The following is a 25,829-nucleotide window of genomic DNA, read 5'->3' as shown; positions in this document are numbered from 1 at the left end:
CTCTACGGCTGCTGCTCGACGCAAGGTTGGCGCAACTGAGGGGCTACCGCGAAAACCAAAAATCCCAAATTGCGGGGATCTTTCTCTTGTACTCCAATGAAGGCGTAATTAGACTGACAGAGAAAAATACCCGCAATTTGCGAACTTCGATTTTCGCGGTTATAGCCCTGCGCTCTGCGTAGCAATGCCATTTCCAAAGCGCTGACTATTAGACGTGGACGCTCAAAAGACGTCCAATAAGAGACTGACCTGTCAGTGTCAAAAGTGACCGTTCTTCAACCAGAAACGCCACTTTTAATACTGACCGATCAGTATCTTATTGGAAATAGATCGAATAACTAAAACTCGAATTGACCTGTTAGTGGATGGTGGAAGGGTACGTAATAAAGTGTTCGAGGAAAACAAATTATTTTTAAATCTTTGTTTTTAATTCATAATTTTTTTGTTCATGAGGTACAAATTTAAATCTACAAAACATTAAAAATTATGAAAAATCGTATAATAATCATTATATAAAACAATATTACGGCTAATCTATTCTTGTAAAGTAAATGCATTTTTCTATTCAGAATATAGTAGGTACTAGAGTCTGTTCGGAAAGAGAAGAGTCGTGGAATGTATAGGGCCCCATACCAGGCGTGTCTCACTTCGCGATTTCATCGCTTTGCTACAGGTAGCTAAAAGTACATCCGTTCGGCCCCAATTTTGGGGTTTGCCATAAGCCGCGCGTGGCGCTGTCGCCACCTAGCGGCCATATCTGTGCTGATCGTAACAGACGTGTTTTATTAGAGAGTGAGTCTTCTGTACTTAGTACTATTATTTATTCTGTGCCCATACATTCCACGACTCTTCTCTTTCCAAACAAACTCTACAACTACATGTATGTACTTAGTTACTTACAACTTTACAACACGCACTACTTACACAACTATCTAATCTTAAAATATAGGTTGACATAGGCATAGCCTGTCCAATTTCTAAGATCAAGTTCGCCATACATTTACTATGGCGTACTTGATCTTAGAAAAACGGACAGACTATACAGGCGAATTTGAATGTACACTGACATTAGAATTATATTTAAAGCAGAAAGTAGAGTTAGATCAAGAAAAGTTCGCAGCGATTTGATAGCATACGCAGTGCAAACTTCTATGAAATGATGACGTATAAATAACACTTGCACTGCGTATGTTATCAAAATCGCTGCAGCCATTTCTTGGTCTAACTCTATCGTGCTGGAGGCTTAAATGATGATGATGATGATGATGATGAATGTGAATTGATTAGATCACCGCATTTAATTTTACGTCTCTCTTAGAGTCCCTTGAGTGTTCGTCGTTCAGAGGACGGTGGTCTGTAAACATGGCGTCGTCGGCCATCTTGGCGTGCGTATAGTGCACCAGGATGAGAAATAGCGAGTGGAGAGCTGAAAACAAAAGGTAAATATTAACTTTGAACCTAAAAGGGCCACCCCACATCTGGCATCTTTCGAGCGTCGGCGTCTAATACAATCTATGGCCGCTGCTCGACGCAACGTCGACGCAACTGCGCAGTGACGTCATTTTCCATAGCGCTGAGTGGCGCTGACCAGACGCCGACGCTCGAGGGACGCTAGATGTGGGGTGGCCCTAAATAAAGTCGAAATTAGACTTTCGTGAGACATATTTTAAAATATTTATATCACAACGGTTACACTCACTTGTATTTTTAGTCGCTATTACTGAGCGGGACTGCCCCGCGCGCTCCACCACCGCCCTGTCAGCGCGTGCTGTGCACACAGGGCAGCCGCCGCGAGCACTCGAGCCTGAGGAAGGACCCCCGACGGGCCCAAAACATGTCACCAATTGCGACTAAAAAGTGTTTACACACACTACCCGTGGCCGTTGCCGTGTAACCGTTGTGATATAATATTCTAAACTCATCATTCTCTTGCCCTTGTCCCATTCACTTGGGGTCGGCGCAGCATGTCTTTCTCTTCCAAATCTCTCTGTCGCCCGTCATTTCATCATTCACTTGCGCTCGTTTCATATCATCTCTCACACAGTCCATCCACCTTTTCCTCGGTTTTCATTTCCTCGTACTTCCCTCCACATTCATTCGTAATACCTTTCTCGTCACATGACTTTCATCCCTCCGCATCACATGCCCGTACCACGCTAGGCGATTTGCCCTTACTTTTTCTGATTTATAGTTTTAGAAGGTATCCAATACCTAGTTTTATCTCTAGTTTTATCCGTGGCAAGGAACTTACCACACCCCATGAGCCCCCACAGACCAAGCATCGATTCTTCCTTGACGATGATCTGGATTATGGAAGCCAAGAACGCGAGTACTGTGACTATGCAGCCATAGATGAAATACGCCCTCACCTGTCGCACCTTATGCTAAAATAAAAATTAATTACGTAATTATAAGTTAGTTGAGTTAGGCCCGCTTGCACCATCCCACTAACCCGGGGTTAAGCAGTTAAACCTAATAGCCTAATGTCAAATTGTACTGGTAATCATGGTAACTCTAGGTTTAACCGGTTATCGCTGGGTTAGTAGAATGGTGCAAGTGGGCCTTAGTCTCTAAACAGATAATAATAATAATATAAACTCCAATTTATAGAAAAAGTGAACAGTATACTTTTTTCTACAATAGTCCCAATGGCTGCTGAGACCGGTTCATGGGTGTCTATTGTTGCGCCTGTGAACGGGTTCCAGCAGGCGTTATATCCCCACACAAGCTTATCGAAAGACCGGGATTTATAGACCCGTGGAATCTAAGGAGATACAAATAATAATACGAGTATAATAACATCATCGATAATATAATAGCATCGTTCGCAGACGTTTCTGCTTGATACAAAATTAATCTACTATCACAGAATAAGTAATGGTACTACCGTACAGAAAGGAAACTTCCTACAAAAACGAAGTTTGACAGCGGTTCAGGGTCGAATCATGCTGTCCCTTTCTAGTATATCGCACTATCCCTTTCGGCTATTTAGGGGTTGTCAAAATTCAAGTGATTATCTTATCTGTGGTCGTGCACGCAAAAGGAAGTCGAGTGGTGCCAACCCTAATAATTGCTCGGAGCAATGCTGAGCCGAGCGGAGCCGAGTTTGGCCGATCTCAGGAGTTTCGCACCCCTGCTATTATACAGAATGTTACTTACATTATCGAGGCCACAGCACAGCAGTACAGAGAAGATGAAGGTGAGCAAAGAGAACAGCCAACATAAGGGAAGCAGGTACTCAAAAGGGATCCAGTAGTCGTACATGCCTTGATCCGTGACCATGCTTCGCTTAAAGCGATCACCGCCTGTAAAATGTGAAAGATTTATTATCAATCGACAGTAAGTATCAACAATTACTAAGCGAGTTAAAGATTAAGCCCAGCAGTGGGACACTCAAAAAGGTTAAAGGAAAAAAGAAACAAAAAAATTCGAAAACTTGTTTCGTTTCTATAAACACAAGCCTTATTGAGCTTACCGCAGGGCTACCTCACTTTGCATAAGCTTGTAATGGCCCATAAAAATAATCATCGAGGTAAATATAATATTCATAATAAAAATAAAAATAAATTGTGGGTGAAATATTAATCACCAGCCATTCTGCGTAGTGACTTTACCTAGATAGGTCAATTACCTAGCTGAACAACTTCTATTATGAGACCAATGACGAAACCGCGAAAAAACAATTTGGCTGTTTCATACATTCGGGCTGATATGATGTCGCTGTTTTTTTTGTAACAGCCAAATTTCTTTTCGCGATTTCGGCACTGGTCCCATTATAAAAGTTGTTCAGTATGACCTAAAAAGTCAATTCCTAACTGTTGTAGGTATCTGTAAGTTTAGGGTTCTACCCTCTTATGTTTTAATAAATCAGTTGTTGTCAAGGACTCATGGTGTTTCATTGAACAGTACATGGTGGCAGCGGTGTAGTGCTTTATCTCGGATATATATAGTCATAAAGTGTGTCTTAAGTCACCAAAGATGCCCGATTATAGTTACGAACGTTTTTCTTTGTGCGGTGTGTGCGTAATTGTGATATTTGTTCACTACAATGGAGCACGCGAGACCACCACCGGAACTCGACATGGCGGGAGGGCCGGTCGCCCGTGCAGATGCATGGAAGCGGTGGAAGCAACAATTCACACTGTTTGTGAAAGCATCCGGAGTGAGTTCCGAGTCTGCCGGGGTGGAGGCGAGCCTGCTCGTCAACCTCATCGGACCCGAGGGCTTCGATATTTTTCAAACGTTTACTTTCGATAACGAAAGCGACAAGGAGGACGTAAAGGCTATTATAAAAAAATACGACGCATACTTTGGAACGAAGGTCAACGTAACGTTGTTGAGATATAGATTTTTTACTCGTAATCAAGAGGATGGCGAGTCCATTCAGTCGTATGTTACGGCCTTGCGTCTCCTGAGCAAAAATTGTGAGTTCAGTACTTTGCAGGAGGACCTCATAAAAGATCGTATTGTATGCGGCATACGAAACTCCGTAGTGAGAGATAGGCTTTTGAGGTGCGACGATCTCGATTTGGATAAGGCTGTCAAGTTGTGCCAAGCTGAGGAGGTGTCACAAGAGAGCGGCAAGCAGATAAGTAAAAGTGTCGAGAGTTCCAGTTCAGTGCAGGTGCATGGTGTAGGGCGGCGCGCGCGACGCGGGGGCGCCCCGCGGCCGCCTCGCCGGGCATCGGCGCCCAGCGCGCGGCGCGGGCGCGGCGCCGGCGGCGCGCGGGGCCCGCCGACTGAGTGCGCGGGTTGCGGCGGAACGCGTTGTGCTGACAACCGGGAATGCCCAGCTTCATTCGCGACTTGTTTCGCGTGCGGAAATCGTGGACACTTCTCCAGAATGTGTAAGTCTCGTTTTGTACAAACTGATAACGGCGTTAAAAAAGTGTATGAGATCGATCAGAATGACTCGTATAGTAGTGGTTCCGGCGAGTTAGAACCGTTTTACGTGGATATGGTGAAATGTAATAAAAATAAAAGTCAGTGGTATGAAACCTTGTTATGTGAGAATGGCCCCGAGCGCTTTAAGCTTGATTCGGGTGCAGATATGAATGTTATTTCGTTAGAAAGATTTTTATCGCTAGGGTTTAATAAACAAATGTTACAACCGGTCAAAGTTAATTTAGAATCATATACCCGTAATGAGATCCCTATTATAGGTGAGTGCGATATAACTTTTTGGTATAAAAATAAACCTTATTCTCTGCACTTCGCAATCGCTAACATGAAATGTCAAAGTGTGCTGGGACGGGAGTCTTGTGAAGAGATGTGCATGATAAAACGTATTTATGCCATAAACTTAGCGTCATATTCTGATCTCTTTAAAGGTTTAGGTTGTCTACCGGGTAAATATCACATTGTTGTTGACAAATCGGTTCCCCCGGTCGTATGCGCTAATAGGAAGATACCTCTAGGGTTAAGAGACAGGTTATCGGACGAATTAAAAAAAATGGAGGAATTAGGAGTAATTAAGAAAGTATCACATCCTACAAAATGGGTTCATCCGTTAGTACTTGTTGCAAAAAAGAATAACGGTATTCGCGTATGCCTCGACCCGCGCGCGTTAAATGTGGCGGTACGTCGCGCGCACTACCAGCTGCCCTCGCTGACCGAGCTGGCCACGCGCTTGCGCGGAGCCACCTACTTCTCGGTGCTGGACGCTAATTCGGGTTTCTGGGTTGTGCAGCTGGACGAGGAAAGCGCTGACCTTTGCACATTTGCGACTCCATTTGGGAGGTATCAGTTCCTTCGGTTGCCTTTCGGCATTAGTTGTGCTTCGGAGGTTTTCCATGCCAAAATGCGGCAACTTCTTGAGGATCTTGAAGGCGTAGACAATTTCATAGACGACATTATTGTATGGGGTAAAACTCGACAGGAACATGATGAAAGATTGCATGCATTGTTAAACCGAGCGAGAGAGATAAATCTCAAATTTAACAAAGATAAGTGTAAAATAGCTGTTCAGCAAGTCACTTATTTGGAGCATATTTTTGACGCTGACGGTATGAGGCCAGATAGTGAGAAAATTAGGGCAATAAGTCAAATGCCGCCGCCATGCGATAGGAAGAGTTTAGAGCGATTTCTTGGAGCCGTGAATTATTTGTCCAAGTTCATACCTAATTATTCTCAACGAGCGACACCTTTAACTAACTTACTTAAAAAAGAGAATAACTGGCAGTGGGGGCCCGCGGAAAAGGCTGCGTTTGATGAGTTAAGAGAGTGTGTTTGTGGAGCCGGCGTACTGGCGCTGTACGACGTGACGGCACCGGTGACGCTCTCGGTGGACGCGTCACGTGACGCCCTGGGCGCCGTCATCCTGCAGGGCGGGCGGCCCGTGGAGTTCGCCTCGCGCACGCTCACGGACGCGCAGCGACGGTACGCGCAGGTCGAAAAGGAATTGCTCGCGATTGTTTTTGCTTGTGAACGATTCCATCAGTATATATTTGGCAGAGAGAAAGTAACCGTTGAATCAGACCACAAACCTTTAGAGAGCATTTTCAAAAAACCTCTCATGTCTGTCCCAGCACGCTTACAACGCATGATGCTGCGTCTACAGCATTACGATTTAGTTGTAACTTATAAGCCTGGAAAGTATATGTATATACCGGACACATTGTCTCGGGCGCCTTTGCCAGATCTGTATAGTGAGGGAGTACATAAAAATAATGTGTATCAGATACAACTAATAATTGATAACATACCTATTTCAAATGCGAAACTATCGTTAATATAAAAGAATCTCAACGGGACTCCGAATTTGTAAAGCTAGCTGAGTATATTAATATGGGTTGGCCCGACCATAAGTCGCAAGTGGCGCCTGAACTGAAGGTGTACTGGTCTTTTAGGGAAGAATTATTTATGGTCAACGGAGTGATTTTTAAAGATATGTCTGTGTTGATACCGCGAGTCTTGCGATCAACAATGTTAAATATAGTACACGAGGGTCATATGGGCATAGATCGATGCAAGCGGCGCGCGAGACAAGTGATGTACTGGCCTAACATGTCACGTGATATCGAGCTCATGGTGAGACGATGTGCCACCTGCCAGGAGTGCTCAAACGCCCCGCCTAAGGAGCCGCTATTACCCATTGCTATCCCTAAACTTCCGTGGGAAAAAGTTGGTGCAGATATTTTCGAAATAAGAAAAAAATATTTCCTAGTTTTGGTGGATTATTATTCCAACTACCTATGTTGAAGTGTGCAGTTTAGCAAATATTTCCTCCAACATTGTGATAACTAATATAAAGGAAATATTTGCACGTCACGGAATACCCGACACTTTGATTACAGATAATGGGACCCAATTTAGTAGTCGCGATTTTAAAGAATTTACCAAAAAATGGGATTTTAATCACGTAACATCATCGCCAAATTATGCCCAGGCTAATGGAAAGAGTGAACGCGCAGTTCAAACGGTAAAGTTAATGCTCAAAAAATCAATTTTAAGTGATAGCGATTTTTATTTAGCACTTCTAAACTACCGAAATACGCCCCGCGACGGTTTGAGCTCCCCTGCGCAGCTTTTGATGAGTCGCAGATTAAGATGTAAACTACCAGTTCACCCAGAATTATTAAAGCCGCAACCTGTTGACTCATCTGAACACAACACAATGTTACTTAATCAGCATAAGGCCAAAGTACGGTACGACGTACATTGTAAGGAATTACCTCCACTTGACATAGGAGATGACGTAGTATGTGTAGAAGGAAAAGGTAGGACTCGCGCCACTGTGGTGGGTAAAGCCGCGACTCCTAGATCGTATATAGTTCAAAATAAGATGGGAGGTAAATTCCGACGCAATCGTCGTCATTTGATAAAATGTATGGTCAGTGACGAGCCGGTGTCCCCGAAGTCCGAGCCGCCGCAGCCATCAGCTGACTGCGGGGAGGAGTTCAAGGACGCCTGCGAAGATATCGGTCAGTCGGAAACATGCGAAAACCCGTCTTATGATAACGCCCATAAGGCAGATAATCAACAAACACATGCTTCCGATGGACCGACAGTCATAATGACGCGTAGGAAAGCGAAATTATTCGCCGATAATCAGTCTAAGAAGTAAAATATGTTAAACAGAATTCAATTAAAAATACTCGTTACGTATATAGCCTACGCATAGGTATTTGTTATTAAAATAGCCAACTATATAACTTAATTATCAAATTAATTTATACTAAGTCGGAATAACCGAAGTAATTAGATCTTATTTAGTTCACCGTAAGGTTTAAAATCACCTGTCTAATTTTAACATCATAGTAAAATTATGATATCACGGTTTCATTTTGAACCTTACAGTCTCTTATCTTCTCTTATTTAAGGTGTTTGATTATAGACATTATAGTTATACAACCGTGAGTTTATATCACACATAGAAATAAGTTTCATTATGCTTTGAATTTGCTAGTATTATACTTACTTGTAATAAGTTAAAGATAAACAGTTACTTCAGAAAAACCAATAGGTCGTTTAGACGTAGGTGTAAAAAATATATCGGTCATACTTATAACTAAAATATATATAGGTATATATAGTGTAAGGTTTCCTGATAAATATTGCAAAAAAAAAACGGGAATAGACTAAGTAATGTATACATTGATAAGATTGTAGAATGTAATGTGTGGTGTGACAGATAATTTATGTTACAAAACAACAAATTGTTTAGTTTTTTAAGAAATTCCTTTTGGGGGAGATGTTGTAGGTATCTGTAAGTTTAGGGTTCTACCCTCTTATGTTTTAATAAATCAGTTGTTGTCAAGGACTCGTGGTGTTTCATTGAACAGTACACTAACAATACGCAGAGTAGATAGTATGGCTGGTAATTAATTTCACCCTGTATACTTATAGTAGGCAATTAGGGACAAAGGGATAACATTCCACTCACCTGTTTTATTACCACCGCCGGCGCCGACGCATAAGCTGACGACAGCTGCTAGTAGGTATACTACCCCCTGAATACTAAAACATCCCAAGGTCACCGCGTTCACGATCTAGGGACAAAACAATTATGTAAAGCATTCCCCAACATAAGGGCCACCCCACACTAGCATCTCCCGAGCGTCGGCGTCTAGTCAAATCTATGGCTGCTGCTCGACGCAACGATGGCGTAACTGCGCAGCGACGCTATTTTCCATAGCGCTGACAAGACGCTTACAAAATACTTATTGTTTACAATGTAAATTTTACATACCAAAAAGGCGTAAATGAGACGGCATAACTACAATAGGTAATAGGTACCTAAGTAAAAAAAGAGTTTTCGAGCTGGTGTGGTGAAAAATAAATGTATTATAATTGCACAGAAGTTTGACGTTGAAAATAACACTTGCACTGCGTGTGCTATCAAAATCGTTTCAGACTTTTCTTGGTCTAACTGGTTAGGTAGTTTTTACGAAATTACCAGGTAAGTCTCATTTCAAGTTTTGTCCCTATTGATCCCAACCAGAGTTGTGCCGTTCTCGAGGATGTTCTCCCTTTTGTATAGGACACGTTCTCTCTCAATAATATTTCCCATAGTAAATAGAGAACGTTCTCGACAACGGCACAACCACAACTAAGCCCTGCCATCCCTATTCACCTCGACGGATGGTATGTTCTCACCGCATTTATAATGGCCAAAACGTAGCAGGCCGTCTTGACTGGGATGCAGTAGAAGAATTTGCCCTGGTAACACATCTTGAACCTGTAAACCATTTTAAATTTCACCCTGTATACTTATAGTAGGCAATTAGGGATAAGAGATAAGATTTCATTGTTAACCGTCTTCAAAAAAAGAAGGAGGCCGTAAGGTCCAACCCAAACAAGCGTCTCTCGAGCGTCGGCGTCTAATCAACACTGCTGCTCGACGCAACGCAAACTGCTCAGCGGCGTCATTTTTTATAGCGCTTACTGGACGCCGCCGCTCAAAAGACGCTAGTGTGGGGTGGCCCTAATTTCGGTGTAGATAATTGACCTAGCGGAGCGAAGGTCTCCGTTTCAGTTTGACAGATACGCTTTCGTACGTCCCGATGTTCTCCTCTAAGTACAGGTCGCATTTCTCAACCGGTTCTCGTGAAATTTTGCGAGCAGGTGGCCGATTTTTTAATTTCGACCCCTTGATTTCGTGTAAGTAGGTATTTCATTCAATAATATCTCCACTACTAGGCATTTAAATTGTACTAATAGAATTGACAACGAGTGGTCAATACCACTCGATTCCCATTTGCAATGCAAATTTTTGAAACACGAGCGGTATTTCAAAAGTTTGCAATTCGCTAGTTTTCCACCGATTTTAGAGAAACGAAATGGAGCGGAGGAATTTTAGAGGTTCGATAATGAAATGGCATAAGGCTTGCGATGTCTACAGCTCACAGAACCACTAGTTTATTTATTTAACAATGCAACGATATATTGGTTTTATGCTTGTCTAGACACAGACAGACACTGTTTTATAAACGTGTAAACAGCTTTATTTACTTACACCTACAATAATGATCTTTAATAAACATTAAACAAATTACACTTTAGTTACAGATAGTAAAATTATTATAATATAAGTAAGTACAATAACATACAAACGATAAACCAGTCACTGAACTTTAAGGCACAAACACTTGAAATATTCTTCCAATACACATCTGCTTGCTCACTAATCCTAAATGCAACTGCGTCTTTCTACTGTCTTTCAGAGGACAGGCCAATTCGAACGTACACTGACATCAGAATGATTATTTATGAATCATGTTATTTACAGTTATCCTGCGTCTCGCCCGCACCAACACATGTACGGACATGGATAAGTAAGAGGAACATGCACTATAACTGCATGACATCAGTTGGCCTATATCCACTCCACCCCGCTCGCCGGCATTATCGCGACTGGCCAGTAAATATGGCTGCCAAAACACGATGATAAAAAAATAAAAAGGCAAACTTAAATTAAACAGTGGGCAAACCCCGAACTAAATCGCTGTGGTGCATGCAGCTGGCGGCAGCGTTGTCTGGGCGCCATCTGCATACGCAAAGTTAAGTTTGTAGGTAGCTACGCTGTTGAGTACTATATTTCCAGATTGCTAGTCTGTGTTTTTGTTAGGTTTCCAGTGATGTGATGTGTAAACAATCAAACTTGTACACATATTAAAATCGTATCTATTATACAATTGCCTAAACAAGATTAAGGATGACTCACTTTTCTATGACATGACAGGTGACCACGTGATGCTTTCCATAGAAAACGATACGCCGGAAGCTCCGGTCTGAGCGGCTACCGCGAAAACCGAAATTCGCAAATTGCGGGGATCTTTCTTTTCTACTCCAACGAAGGCGTAATTAGAGTGACAGAGAAAAATCCCCGCAATTTGCGAACTTCGATTTTCGCGGTTACAGCACTGGAGTCATCCTTAAAGCCTAAACGGCCTGATCCGACTCAAGGCTGTATCATAATATGATTACTGAAAAATATATAACATTCATGTACCTAACACTTAGCGTTTAATTAATAAAATAAATGAGGATTTCAAATTCCCGTGCTCTCAAATTAATCGTCAAAAAATTACTCTCGATCTCGGACAAAATTTAAACATCGATAACGTCATGTCCTTGTGGTAAATAACCACAAGGAGGTGAATAGTTTATGTGTTCAGTGATGTGATAGGACACAAATTAATCAGTGAACTTGCCTCCTGGGCCCTGACCTAAGAGTAGTATGGTCTTCTTCTTCTTCTGGTGCCATGCCCAGTCTAATGGGCGTCGGCGGTCAGCATGGCATTCAGCTCTCTGGTCTTTGCCAATCTCTTGAGGGTGGCCGCGTCTTTTGTATGCGTCCAGTCTTTACAAGAAAAATAATATGAAAATCTAAAATAAGAAAATCAATACAAGAATGGTATATTTTTTTCAAAGTTACCCAACGATTTTCATCTCGGAAACCAAAAAAATCTATTTCAGAAATTGACCCTAAAGTTTTATGAATCGAGAAAAAGAACCAATACCCTCTAATGAGCTAATGGTAATGATGTTGGTGTAGTGTGACGAATTCAGTCTTAAAGTGAGTACCGTCAACCGGGGTGATTAGGAACGGCTGGGGTAAATAGGAACAAAACATAAAATGTGATTTACCTGACAATTTCTTGAAAAATACTATCACAAATAGTATCATTCGATTGGAAATAATAGTAGATGTTGTATGATACAATTTTTGTCATTAGTTATAAATTGTCAGGTAAATCACAATGTTAACTTTTGTCGCTATTCACCAGCCATCCCTATAGGGGTGTATAGGTTGACCCACATTTTATATTGTACTAACATGCAACGTGCTAGTTTTCTATATTTTCGACCACGAATTTTATTTATAGACATAGTGATGTCATAATTTGGCGCTCATTGCTAAAACATTGGAGTTAGAGAGTGACACAATAATACTGCCCCGCGACGTATAACTCCGTAAGAAAGATTTGAAAATTTGTTTAATTGTTTACCGTGTTCCCAAGCTACAAATTCGAAATTGAATTTGTTTTTATGGTTGTTACGGCTGTTATGTTTAGTGCGGTAGAATTATTAGGTCGCAGTTGATTTTTTTTAATTATACATATTCAAGTGGACGTGTTGCATTTCGATTTTTAAAGATGGAACCAAAGTAAGTTCACAATTTTTTTATAAGTAGTATTATGGGTGTGTTTTCCCTATTATTCGTAATTGTTTAAAATTCAATTAATCAATATATAAGGGTTTATTCAGACGGTGCGATAACTCGCATGCGAGTTTCATTACATTGCGTTATTTGATCGGTCGGCTGAGTTGGTATAACCTCAATGGTCCGCAATGCAACTAAAATCGCGAATTCGCGCGTCGTCTCAATGATCCCTTGGTGAATATTATTTTCTAACTTTGAATCAAACACTGTCATTCTTTCTCCTACTTTTTCACTACGTTTTAATTCAAAATAAATCCAGCTTCACACACTACAACTTTCGGGGAGCCAAGGTCTCTATTTCCAATTTTAAACCCAAAGTGTTGCCCGGTGACCTCGTCGGTGGTACTCGTTGTTGGCACCAAATTAATAAGAAATTAAATGAATAATCGAATGATTCAACGGCCTCCTAGCCTAAACTGCAAAACGTAATTCAAGACCAAAAAAAGTAGGTAAGACAATGTTGCCACTGCAATAATTTGTTTGTTAAATAGTAAATTCCTTTTGATAAATAAGTAAACACGCTAAGATAATTTATATAAATATTAGTAATTTCACTCCTACTATTCAAAAAAGTACTTTTATTACTTATTTCTACATAAATACAAGACGCGCTAGTAAAAAAGTGGCAACATTTTCACCTTTTTTGGTCTTGAATTACGTTTTGCAGTATAGTCGGTAGTGACCCTGCCTACGAAGCGGGAAGTCCCGGGTTCGAATCCTGGTAAGGGAATTTATTTGTGTGTTTATCACAAATATTTGTTCCTGAGTTATGGATGTTATCTATGTATACCTATGTATTATGTATATCGTCGTCTAGTGCCACACAAGCCTTATTGAGCTTACTGTGGGACTAGGTTTATCTGGGGGGCGATTTTTTAATTTCGACCGCTCGATTTCGTGTATTTCGTTCAATAATATCTACTCCAAAACTAGGCATTTAATTTTCACTTATAGAATTGAGATTTGGAAACGAGTGGTCAATACCACTCGATTCCAAATTTCTATCGCTCGTATTTAAATAAATTAGCATTTCTCCGTTTTCCACCCATTTTCGAGTGACGAAATCGAGCGATAGAAATTCAAAAATCGCCCCCCTGTGTAAAATTGTCCGATAATATTAATTATTTTTGTAGGTATTATTTTTTATTATATTTGTTTTTATGGTGGTAATTAATGCTGGTTTTGTTTTCAGGCGGTCCCGTTATTGCTGCTCGTCCGAGATGTGCTGCGGCATGCCGATGGAAAAAGGATGCTTCATATTCTCGGTCGTCAATCTCGTAAGTATAAAATAGAGATGCACCGGATATCCGGTTACTATACGGTATCCGGCCATTATTTACTATCCGGCCAGATACCGGATAGTGACCTACTATCCGGCCGGATACCGGATAGTGACCTACTATCCGGCCGGATACCGGATAGTAACATTGCTTGATTTCGGAGTAAACCAATTGGATTTAAGAACATGTTCATAATCGTACTTGTCTATTATTTTAAAACAATTTAATCATTCCACTGACTTGCACGTGCACTAATTTCGTACAATTTGACACTAGGTTTATGGTTTAACCGCTTAACCCCGGGTTAGAGGGATGGTGCAAGGGGGCCTTAATAGAAAAGAGAGAGAAATCCAAGCAAACCATATATAATAATAATAATAAATTAGGCGTAGGGATGTGACGACCCCATCGCCCGCTGGTTTTACCAGTGCAATCAGTCAACGCAGCTAGGGCAGCTTGTGGCGAGCTGTTGGGGATTAGCGACCTCACGTACCCGAGTGCTCCTGGGGAGTTCTGTTACCCGCAAGGAGGGTGGGTGGGACAGGATTCTCTGCCTCTGGCTTGCCTTAGCCGGCCGGCCAGAGTGGAGTCGTTAGAGCTATAAGCTCCAGGGGTGGAAGTGAAATATGCATAAGACGCGAGTTGGCACAGTAGCTATTAACAGCCACTGGGTAGAAAGCGGCGCACACCTCTCGACACCCCTGAGCCGCTCACACCGGTGTTGTCCTTGAGCCATCCTAGATGTCGCTTTTTGTGGGGGCCCATCTTGTGAGGGCGAGTCACCGTCTGCCGGAAATAAAATTGCATACCGTTTTATTAGACAGGCGTCCGGTTTTTTACCCCATAGCTCAGTACTTAGTCCATCGCTTTCACCCAATAACCTAGTTCATTTTAGATTTCATCAACTCTCAATAGCCCTTACACCCTGGCGGGTGCTGCCTCTGCGTGCGTCCCATGACACGGGTAAGGGCAGCATCCGCTCGGTGTACCCCTTACATTTCATTAAAGTGTCAAAATGGCCTCTACGTGTTGGCTTCGGCTCCGCGCACGCCTCCCAAAGGTCCGGAACACCATTGTTCCGTGATGGGAAAGACATACAACATAATAAATTCATTTATTTCAGATACATGATCCATAATTACACAATTAACACATAAAACACACTCAATATGTACATTAAAATTAAAATTAGAATCAATAAAAAATAAATAAATAAATAATAACATTAATTTAAAATTAAAACTAAAATCACATGGTCAGTTAGACGCCCTGTGCAGCTTATCCCAGTGAAGCTGGAAAGGGCCGTCTAGGCGCTCTGCCACCGTCTGAAGGAGGCTATTCGGGCTAAATATATTTACCTTGTATTTTACTTTATATTATTTCAGGGAATATAAGCCGTGACAATATTACGGCCCGATTCGAAGTTTAAGATGCGTGAATTTATAGATTTAGAAATGATATGGATTAGATGTGTCAGTGTCAAATGTGACGTTTCTTCAAACTAAAGCGTCACTTTCGACACTGACACATCTAATCCATATCGTTTCTAGATCTATTATTGACGTATCTTAAAGTTCGAATCGTGCAGTACGTTATTTTTTGTTGGTTCTATTGTTTCTATTGGTTCTAATTGCGATTTAATTCTGTTATATTCAGGTAATATGCAGTTTGGGCGCTCTCGCCAGCCTGGGTTCCCTGGTCTTCATCCTGGTCCTGTGGTGCAACCCCTCAGTCCTCAGCGAGGTGGTGGTAGACTGGACGTACATCGGCATAAGCGTGGCTTGCTGCGTTGGCTCGATCATAGCGCTCACCTTCGCGGTTGCACTCTGCCATGGTTTACGTAAGGTAAGATACTCACAGAAGATGGACCAACAGGTAACTGAATGGGGGGACATAATTATGACCACCATCACCATTTTAATAATCTCCTGGGAGCTATTTTTAAGTGGAAGATCACAACAATCTATAGTACCTACCTACTTTATAAATTATCTAAGGTTACTGGTTGAGTTAGAGTTTGACGTTTGAAATAACACTTGCACTTCGTATGCTATCAAAATTGTTGCAGACTTTTCTAGGTCTAACTGTAGAAAAAGGTTTATAATTACCTAAATACCTACTTAAGTACTTAAATTATGTGTTCGGAAATATTTATCGAAAGTCATTTTTTTTTGTATTTAAAAAAAAACTATCAAATTATGCTTTAACAATAATTTAATGCTTTTAATGATTATTAGTTTTAACCATGGCTTTAACTGACGTCGAAAATCTGTCCTATTATAAAAGGTCGATTGTAAGGTCTATACATATTTTATCCTTTTCTTTTTTTCGTAGTATATAATAAATATAATAAAAGTGTTTCTAAGTAGTTTATATATTGATTGATATTGTTTCAGAACAAGAAACGCTACATAATGGCGTACCTGATATACGGGATGATCTCAGTGGCCCTGAGCGCCATAGGCACTGTGGTTTTCATGTGGCTAATGTGGGGTCAACTGTACGTTGTGTTATACGCAATGGTCCCCCTCGGGGTCTGCGGTAAGTATAGCAAGTTCTAGATGGTACCGAGTGATCTGAAAAATATGACCTTGTGTACCGTAAAACGGGGTGAGTAGGTTTCGCGGGGAGAGGTGGGTTATAAATGGGGAGAGAAGGTTTGAGAGGGGGTAAGAAGGGATTTTAAGGCTACAACAATAATGTATTCCAATTTAAAATGGAGCTATAGTAATACGCATAATAAAAAAAATCGATACAACAATCTTCCAAAATCACCTTTGTATGAAAACCCCTCTCACCCCAAATACGAGGCACTACGGGGTGAGGTGGGTTTTCCTCTTTATCGTCAAAGTTATGAAATGTAACTACCCAAAATAAAATAAAAACTAAAATACAAACGTCCGGAACACTCAGTATATACTACACTATTCAGTTTTACTACCAATGTAAAAATAAAATGTTATCGAGGTTTGAATTTCAGTTATGACCCCACCCCATTTTACGGTAATGATAATTTATGACATTTCATTGAGTTGAGACTTGACGACTAGGTAATATGGAACGTCTCTATTCCAAGTTATTTTTTTATACGGCCCATTCCGACAGAAATGTGAAACTTACCGTGAATCATTAACCTTTTGGACGCCAGTGACCGATATATCCGCACCGCAGGTCCAACGCCAAAGACTGATTTTTCGGTCACAGACCACAGAGCAACATAGACCTACACGTGCATATGCATAAAGTTCAATTTTAGTTTTGACACTTCTGTGACGTGGCGTCCGCGTGACAGCTTTTGCGTTTGACACGGCGTCGAAAAGGTTAACTGAACAGTAAAAGAGAAAACAGTTGAATAATTATCCTTAAACGGGTCACTCACGTATGTTACAGATTACATAATATACAGAGTAATTTTGTTGTGTCTGATCAAGTGGTCATACTTTGAAGCAAAGAGAAATTCTGCTTGTTCACGATTCCAATAGTTGTTCAGTATGAACGATACTTTGAGGAATCCCTCACATACATACAAAAAAAAAACACTCTGTATGTTTATAACGAGGAGCTTCATGAAAAGCCAATCGCTTGGGCTTAACAAAACGCGAGAGTTTAAAGTGTTATAAAGGAGAAAAAATTAAAGCTACTGACTATAGTTCGTTTTTTTTAGCATTAGAAATAAGGTAAACAATCTTGATGTGTCTTTTAATTGAGAAACACATTTCAAAAATAAGTTACGGCAAATATTTAACAATTATGAATCTAATACGATCATTTATATTCTTCTGCTTTCATAAGTAATAGTTTTTGATTTTTAAAAAGCGTTTTTCAATTAAAAGACATGTCAAGATCGCTTACCTTCTTGCAAGTTCTTTCTAATGCTAAAAAAAACGAACTATAGTCAGTAGCTTTAATTTTTTCTCCTTTATAACACTTTAAACTCTCGCGTTTTGTACACATATTTAATTACACAAACGGGTCTACCGCGATATAATTTCATTGTTTTTACCATAAATTCCAACGTTTTAGCTGAGTTGCACCAACTGTGGTCACGGAAAGACTGACGTCCCAGCAAATGTAAACGGAGATATAAATAAAACATCACTAAATTATAAACTGAAATAAATGTCATATACTAAGAAAAAGTGACCAATGCCTCCAGTGCCCCAGGCTGGAATAAGAAAGCCTTCAGTAAGAAGTGCATATACTTGGAAAAATTCGACCTATGCCGCTGTGGCCCGGTGGCCGAGTGGTTCAGGCACCTGCTGCGATAGCATTCTGGTTAGATTCCAGCCTGGGGCACTGGAGGCCTTGGTCACTTTTTCTTAGTATATGACATTTATTTCAGTTTATAATTTATATAGTAGTGTTTCTTTCTACTTGATAAAAACAAATTAAAATATTTTTCTGAAAAATGCTTTAGGTGATTTGTTCAAATACTTCTAGTATCACTAAATTACCCGAAATTATATCGCGGTAGACCCGTTTTATGTAATTAAATATTAATAAATAATATTGTCATTTCTCACGAAAAAGTAACCGGCATATGTTTTTCTTTACAGTTATATATTCGGTAACGCTGCTACTTGTGTACCAGACATACGTGGTGCTTTCCGAACGCGCCCCCGTCACGGCACACACGAGATTGCTCACTACGGATGATTGCTGAAAATTGCTCCACTCTACGCCACATTAACTCAGAATAATAAATAAGGCGGTAAAAAAATTGTTATTTACGATCATCATCATCATCATCTCAGCCTTTTATAGACGGCCACTGCTGAACATAGGCCTTCCCCTTGGACCTCCATACGCGCCGGTTGGAAGCGACTCGCATCCAGCGTCTTCCGGCGACCTTAACAAGTTCGTCTGTCCATCTTATGGGTGGACGTCCTACGCTGCGCTTGCTAGTCCGTGGTATTTACGATACAAGTGCGGAAACTAGGAAATTCGCTAATGATGATAAATTAAAACATGACCGTGTTTTGTACAACGTCCTGCAGTACATATGGCCCACTGTACATATGTAAAGGAGATGCCAAATATGACGTCACTGACGTCACTGCAAAAAGACGATCTAAAAAAACTGGGTAAATATTTCACGTTTACCTATAATTGTGAAATATCCGAATTATCTCGAATCCTACGACATGAATAGGTAACAATTAAATATAACGAAAACGAATATAGGTACCTAAATTTTCCTACCTTTAGAATAGATTTAATAATATGTACATATTACGAAATAAAGAAATGGAAACAATTAAAATTGTAACTATTATTTTGTTACTGCCTGGAAGTGTTACCTGTAACGATAGAGTCCCAATCCTAAAATCTATGGAGCCCAATACATTCCACGCACAGATTTCACGTCTTTTTTCTTTCCGAACATGGGGGCCAAACGCGAAAATCGAAATTCGCAAATTGCAGGCATCTTTCCCTGTCACTCTTATTATATCGGTTTTCCCGGTAAGCCCCCAGACTAGCAGCAAGGATTTGAAGTTTTGTATTTATTAATTCCTCATTAATTAACGTGCTTCCAAACATGATTGTATTATTACACATACACACACACATATTATTATACACACACGTATTACCTACACACACTATGGCGGTAACTAACGTCGGAGGTAGGGTTACCAGATGACAGGAATTTTCCTGGCATGTCAGGAATTTTGGCCTTTTGTCAGGAATGGGGACGGAACAAGAAAATGTCAGGAATTTTTTGAATTGATAGTTTGATTTATAAAGTACCTTTTTATTTACTTAAATTAGTATCGAGTGACCATCGCTAACGGCTAGACGAAACCCCCCCCCCCCCCCCCGTCGTCGTCAAAAATATGAATATGTCAGGAAAAATATTCGGAAATCAGGAATTTTGTCAGGAAATTCTAAATGTGTATCTGGTAACCCTAGTCGGAGGGTCATACGATAACAGACCAGCATTGCAAATCATCATGTTTACACTATTATACAATTTAATCAAGTATTACCTCAAAAACATCAAGCAGTGTAAAAATGAGAAAGTAAATATGTGTTTATTACATTCAAATAAGGTTTCTTTTGGCCTGGAACCTGTAAATTGTTTTAAAGCATAACCTTTTCGGGTTTCTGCTAGGGATAGCTGTAATATGATTCAGGTATGTGGGTTTCAACTTAGGCCAGCAGTAATGCGATGTCCAAGAATTCAAGTTATAAAGTGTTATTGAGCGGCAGAGATGGACGTACGGTAAGTTTATTAATTTTATTATGTTAATTTTGTGTTAATGGTTCAAACATTAGATTTAATAATAATAGTGGGCCAGCCTTATGGGAACCCTTCCACAGGGTTCGGACCTGGGTGATCTAGCCTAATATACATATACATATTCGGCTAGATCACCCACATCATGTTATATACATATATGTATTTTTTTTTAGGTATTAGTTTTAGTTTTGTAGGTAGTTTTAATTTTAGGTTACTTTTTATTCTAAGTTTGTTTTTAAGTATGTTTATGGTTTTAAAAAATAAAAAAATTATAATAGTTATCTCTCATGTGGACAAGAATTCTATTAACAGATTGTTCGCAATATATTTAAGTAATGATTTTAACACACCAGTTAGAAAATGAACCTTTTAAACATTTTTTTTTATAATTTACTGTTTGATTATTATACAAATAGATAATACATTATTTAAATTGGAATGGAGGAAAATGAAATAATTTTAAGTCACCTACTTAATGTTTTACTTAACCACTGTGATTTCCTATTATTATATATGTAGGTAGACCTACCTCTACCCTAACCTAAAGTAACCTAAAGTTAAGACCTGTAACTAACCCCTTTTCTGCAAATAAATATGAATCTGAATCTGAATCTATTATTATAAACAAGTGTATCAGTAGTTATTTAAACACCAAATCCCCTTGACTACTTAAAAACAACACGAATCAAAACATTTTCTAACACTATTTTAATATTTTAATTGAACATTTTCAGGAGTCGCTCCCGCCGCGAGAAATGCTGTTGTATGCGAGTAGAGAAGACATGTTACATTTTTGCCATAATTCATGTAGTACGTATATTTTCATTTATATTGCAGTTAGTTGACATTCAGGATGATGGTTACCACTTGACTAGAGTTCGTCTAAGCTAACTTTGGAGCAAATTGAATAGAACGAAGTAAGGGAGTGTCATTATAAACGTTATATGTTATTAACTGCTTAACTAATTTGTGAACTTTTGTAGTTGTGCAAATTGTCCTCAAAGGCCAAGATTATATGTCCAACTGGCGGTAGATCGACCTGTAGGGTGATAAAATAAATAAAGTAGAAATGAAGTACCTATCAGTGGCGGCGCATCAAACATATCCATGGACAAGCCGGGACTAATTTGGCTTACATACTCGTATTTCCTTTACAACTCTGCTCAAACGTTCAAAAACAGGCAAGCCGGTGGGAATCGGCTTTTATGGACGCGCCTCCACTGGTACCTATATTAGATAGAATTTAATGCTTTAATGTCAACTTTAAATAAGTACACTGTCCAACTTTAAAAATATGCACGTAAGATAAACTAATCGCATGATTTATCTTGAAAGAACACATATACTTAAAATAAATCAATAACTTCATTAATACTCGTGCACGACGATTTATCAAACCGCTCATGCCCCTTGACCGCGTGCAGTGATAGATACTGCGTATCGAGTGTTGAAGGGATTCCCAGTATAACTAATCTACATATAGATACATTCAATTTAATAAAGTGGCGAAAAGTAAACTTGACCACCATAGGCATAGGTAGACAATTTTATGGCTGTAATGCATTTTGCAGTTAGGCCAATCGCCGTAAGTTTAGTTTACATAAAACATAGTGCTAGTTTATCTGCTAAGATAAAATTCTAATTTTAAGAATACTGTCTTCACACTATAGTTCGTTTTTTTTAGCATTAGAAATAAGGTAAACAATCTTGATGTGTCTTTTAATTGAAAAACACATTTTAAAAATAAGTTACGGCAAATATGTAATAATTATGAATCTAAAGGGGCCCACTGACTATCAGTCCGCCGGACGGTATCGGCCTGTCAGTTGTTCGGAATTGTCAAAATTTTGTTCTAACTGACAGGCCGCTACCGTCCGGCGGACTGTTAATCAGTGGGTCCCTTAATACGATCATTTATATATTCTTCTGCTTTCATAAGTAATAGTTACTGATTTTTAAAAAGCGTTTTTCAATTAAAAGACATGTCAAGATCGCTTACCTTCTTTCAAGTTCTTTATAATGCTAAAAAAAACTAACTATAGGTGGGAACTGAGACACCAGTGCGAAGGTGGGAGCTTCGTCACCGGGCACGGCATTCTCCTGCTAGCTATGCGGTCGGGGCTGCCGCTCTCGCATTGGACTTCTTTGTGGAAGTGCCGCACTCTTATGGTCGCTGTTTAAACATCATCTTATTGATGTTACAGGACAATGATGATAATATTGTTATACATATGATGATATTGTTATGCGTACCGAGGCCTTCGTTGCCTGATAATAAACCGACTTTCTGTGTCCTATTTCATTCAGACGTCTGTACATTACCCTGCAAATACTTAATAAAAATCATCTCATTTGTTTTAAACTTTCAGATCATCGTCTGCCTCTCTGCCCTAGCCTGCCTCTCCACAGAGGCGTTGATCGTGACCAGAGTAGCGATCAGCTTCCTTCAGTTTAATTTCTCCCAATTCTTGCCCACCTGGATCGTTATATTTCCCATTTATGCCGTTGCCTGTTTTCTGACGGTTATTTCTGGAGTATTTGCTGTATTATTGCTCCAAGGAATTCGTTTGGTAAATACTAAATAAGTATTAAAGTTTATCGCGCATGATATGATAATATGACACACTCCAATTTCGTAAAACACGAGTTAGTAAAAGCAGGCGTGTCTCACTCCGCGATTTCGTCGCGTTGCTACAGGTAGCTAAAAGTACATCCGTTCGACCCCAATTTTGGGGTTTGCCATAAGCCGCGCGTGGCGCTGTCGCCACCTAGCGGCCATATCTGGGCTGATCGTGACAGACGTGTTTTGTTAGAGAGTGAGTCTTCTGTGCCTAGTACTATTATTTATTTTGTGGTAAAAGACAAACTGTATACATACATACTATAGTACATTACGAATATTACGATACAAGAACGAAAAGCAGGAATTACCTTTTCGCACATTTATTGTACAACGTTTTACAGTACATAACAATATGGCCCTTTCAATTTTGATGTTGAATATTAATATAATTATTTGTTTGAATTTAATCGAATGTAAGCTGTTGCGAGACATACTAACGTTATTTGTTATTGACCGTACGAAGATAATACATATAATACTCAACAAAATTGTTTCAGAAAAAGCCTAAACTGGTGTTGGCGTATCTGTTTTTCGGCTCGATCCTGGAGACAGTCATGATCTCTGCCACTATCATCGCTATAGCCTTTATGGCGGTTCTAAAAATCCCTGGACAAAATTATGACCTAATAAATGGCGGTATAGCCCTGGCTTTTGTTATATGTGGTAAGTTTATAGGTTTTACAGGTTTTCGTGGGCTTGGTTTCCGCAACTCGACGTCATATTATTGCGCCTATTTTGCGTGGTAAGCCTATATTAGAATTATACACCTAAATGACAACTTTATTGTAGGACAAGCCAACTTAGTCCGAAACAGTATGATCAAATCAACAGTTTGAAAGTAATTACGTATCAAAACCAAAGTTCTTTTTAATTTTGTGTGATTATTTTTCTCTCGTTTTTGAAAATATCTTATCTCAGAACTGCATCATTTAAATAATTAAATAGTCACTCCTAAACAAAGATATAAAGTTAATTTTAAGTTTAATTCGAGCTTTCCAGCATCGTTCAAAAATAGTTTAGAACTAGCTTTTGAAAATGATGATCCTTAGTCTAACTCCACAGTAATACTATGTTATAATTATCGGTTCAGCGGTTTATCCATGATTTTCAATTTTCATGAAGTGGTAACATATACGAGTAGACAGGCAGGCAGAGTTCGCACTTATAATATACGAGTATGTAGGTAATATTAATTACTCATAGGTACGAGTTAGGATAGAAGATGATTGTACCTAATTTGAATTTAATAGTCGTTTTCTTTTTTCAGTGATATATGGATATATCCTGTGGTTGGTGCGGAAGACATACATAATACTTTTATCAAAAAATCAGAATGATATTTTGAATCAACAAACTATGCTTTATATTTGCAACGAATACTTACCTACCTTAGATAGCTAAACTACCTTAAAATTCTTATTTTATGTGCCTGTTTTGCAAGATGGATTGCATTTGTACTTAAGTAGTTTAAGTACCTATGAGTAGGTCATTTATAATTTTTAAGTATTTTCGCCTTGATAAAAGTTGTAATAAAATATGTACCTACCTACGTAGGTAAGTAAAAACAGTTTTATTTATTTAATCCTTTTCAAATTAGTGTAAACAGAATTGGTTCTATATTTTTAAGTGCTTTGTAAAGTCAGTTCTTTTTTGTGCAGTCATTCATTAATATCTGTAGGAAGAACAGGAGCTATGATATATATGTCGGCGGCCGATCGTAAGATCAGGCAGATCGTAATGTTCCTGTGTGTTGTTTTGAGAATAGTCACATTAAACCAATATATAGGTAAGATAGTTTCGTCGGGTTGCTTCAGATGCCCGAAGGGCAAACTACCCAGAAATAGGAGCCCCGCGTAGCGGGGCTCCGTCGACTCAAGGAACGTGTCAAAGATTTTCACGTTTCACGATATGCCTAGAAATTTCACGATATGCCTGATCTTACGATCGGCCGCCGACATATAGGTAGACAAACATTTAACTTTGTTGTATCACATTTTTGACATTTTTATTTTGCCACAGAATTAAGATTTCAACATGTCAAGCGAGTTAGTGATTTTACTGCAAGTATATGATGTGCTAAAATAAATTAAACGAAACGTTGCAATTGATTGTACGGGTATACAATAGGAATAATTTGATAGCACAAAACAATACAATTGTTTATCAAATAATGAACTAATTTATTAGCTAACAAACATGTCATATATGTTTCTTCAAAACAACGTTCACACTCTAAATGATGTATGATAGTTAGTACATTCAAATCATTGCTGGTATGTTAACCACTGCAAACTGATTTAAATTTAATTAAAAATCTGTTTTGATTTATTACTTTATTATAGAATAGTAACCAGTGAACGTGTCCTTGTTGAAAATTGTCTTTATGGCATTACATTTGTTCTAATTTAAACTTATGTATTGCAAAAAAATGCAGCAAAAAAGGTAAGCCTATGTTTTTTTATGTCAAGAATAATTGATTGTGAATTCAAGCAACTTCTAGAATAGTTAAAGTTTAATCATTTAATCTACAAAAATACTTAGGATTTGCTAACATATCTTATAAATCTTATGATAGACGAACTAATTAATAGACATGTGTAAGTAATGCTCGTAATATCACAAATGAGATATCTCTCGAACACGTAATATGGCATTACGTATCTCTCCGCGAAATCAACCAGTACTTCAAACATCACGCATCACGCGAGCTGCACCGAGCGCGCGAGCGCCAACGACCGGCCGAAGCGCGCGAAATGGATTCAATTCCAAATACATTGACTCGCCGATTTGAACGGTCAGTTCAAGTCTACGCACGGAGCGCGTAATGTGTAATGTCACTTGTGATAGTGTCATGTTTGTTCGCCATGCCATGCCATCATTGCTTTGTTATCTCGCTCGCACTCGCACTCAGTGCTCGCTCGCTCTCGCTCTGCGATGCTTTCGGCTATCTTCGGAACCATTCGGATAGGTCCGCTCGGCCGATCGCCGCGGTTTAAGTTGTCACTCACTAATATT

At 39.4% G+C, this 25,829-nt stretch overlaps 3 protein-coding genes and 1 long non-coding RNA gene across 4 annotated transcripts; 2 read left to right on the top strand and 2 right to left on the bottom strand.

Moving 5' to 3' along the window:
• Window positions 1-974: 974 nt before the first annotated feature.
• LOC134671136 (uncharacterized) lies at window positions 975-3,303 on the bottom strand. The gene is made up of 3 exons (XM_063528907.1): window positions 3,160-3,303; window positions 2,252-2,384; window positions 975-1,426 (listed from the first exon to the last, which is right to left on the bottom strand). The coding sequence occupies exons 1-3, from the start codon at window positions 3,280-3,282 to the stop codon at window positions 1,284-1,286; spliced, it is 399 nt and encodes a 132-aa protein (XP_063384977.1). The 5' UTR covers window positions 3,283-3,303; the 3' UTR covers window positions 975-1,283.
• A 5,589-nt stretch (window positions 3,304-8,892) lies between these two features.
• LOC134671149 (uncharacterized) lies at window positions 8,893-10,838 on the bottom strand. The gene is made up of 3 exons (XR_010099191.1): window positions 10,551-10,838; window positions 9,598-9,679; window positions 8,893-8,990 (listed from the first exon to the last, which is right to left on the bottom strand). It is a non-coding gene; the product is annotated as an uncharacterized LOC134671149 (long non-coding RNA).
• A 3,006-nt stretch (window positions 10,839-13,844) lies between these two features.
• On the top strand, window positions 13,845-18,691 carry LOC134671493 (uncharacterized). The gene is made up of 4 exons (XM_063529359.1): window positions 13,845-13,944; window positions 15,604-15,792; window positions 16,344-16,488; window positions 18,504-18,691. Exons 1-4 carry the CDS (start codon window positions 13,888-13,890, stop codon window positions 18,608-18,610), a joined length of 498 nt encoding a protein of 165 aa, XP_063385429.1. The 5' UTR covers window positions 13,845-13,887; the 3' UTR covers window positions 18,611-18,691.
• A 1,332-nt stretch (window positions 18,692-20,023) lies between these two features.
• On the top strand, window positions 20,024-24,238 carry LOC134671135 (uncharacterized). Its single transcript, XM_063528906.1, has 5 exons — window positions 20,024-20,173; window positions 20,926-21,001; window positions 22,561-22,761; window positions 23,312-23,477; window positions 24,082-24,238. Exons 1-5 carry the CDS (start codon window positions 20,163-20,165, stop codon window positions 24,213-24,215), a joined length of 588 nt encoding a protein of 195 aa, XP_063384976.1. The 5' UTR covers window positions 20,024-20,162; the 3' UTR covers window positions 24,216-24,238.
• The last annotated feature ends 1,591 nt before the right edge of the window (window positions 24,239-25,829 follow it).

The sequence above is a fragment of the Cydia fagiglandana genome, chromosome 15 (assembly GCF_963556715.1).
Source record: "Cydia fagiglandana chromosome 15, ilCydFagi1.1, whole genome shotgun sequence".
Classification (NCBI taxonomy): Eukaryota; Metazoa; Arthropoda; class Insecta; order Lepidoptera; family Tortricidae; genus Cydia; species Cydia fagiglandana.
Note: the sequence above shows the minus strand (reverse complement) of the source record. Positions and strands in the feature narration are given on the sequence as shown.

What these genes read in the sequence shown, in the direction of transcription:
- LOC134671493 (XM_063529359.1), top strand. Translation starts at nt 13,888, where the DNA reads ATGTGCTGCGGCATGCCGATGGAAAAAGGATGCTTCATATTCTCGGTC. An exon ending in TCTGCCATGGTTTACGTAAG is followed by an intron (nt 15,793 to 16,343) that starts GTAAGATACTCA and finishes ATATTGTTTCAG; the next exon opens with AACAAGAAACGCTACATAAT. An exon ending in GGTCCCCCTCGGGGTCTGCG is followed by an intron (nt 16,489 to 18,503) that starts GTAAGTATAGCA and finishes TTTTCTTTACAG; the next exon opens with TTATATATTCGGTAACGCTG.
- LOC134671135 (XM_063528906.1), top strand. An exon ending in TTTTTGCCATAATTCATGTA is followed by an intron (nt 21,002 to 22,560) that starts GTACGTATATTT and finishes TTAAACTTTCAG; the next exon opens with ATCATCGTCTGCCTCTCTGC. An exon ending in CCTGGCTTTTGTTATATGTG is followed by an intron (nt 23,478 to 24,081) that starts GTAAGTTTATAG and finishes TTCTTTTTTCAG; the next exon opens with TGATATATGGATATATCCTG.
- LOC134671136 (XM_063528907.1), bottom strand. Translation starts at nt 3,282, where the DNA reads ATGGTCACGGATCAAGGCATGTACGACTACTGGATCCCTTTTGAGTAC. An exon ending in TGTGCTGTGGCCTCGATAAT is followed by an intron (nt 2,385 to 3,159) that starts GTAAGTAACATT and finishes TTTTTATTTTAG; the next exon opens with CATAAGGTGCGACAGGTGAG. An exon ending in GTGGGGGCTCATGGGGTGTG is followed by an intron (nt 1,427 to 2,251) that starts GTAAGTTCCTTG and finishes TTTTGTTTTCAG; the next exon opens with CTCTCCACTCGCTATTTCTC.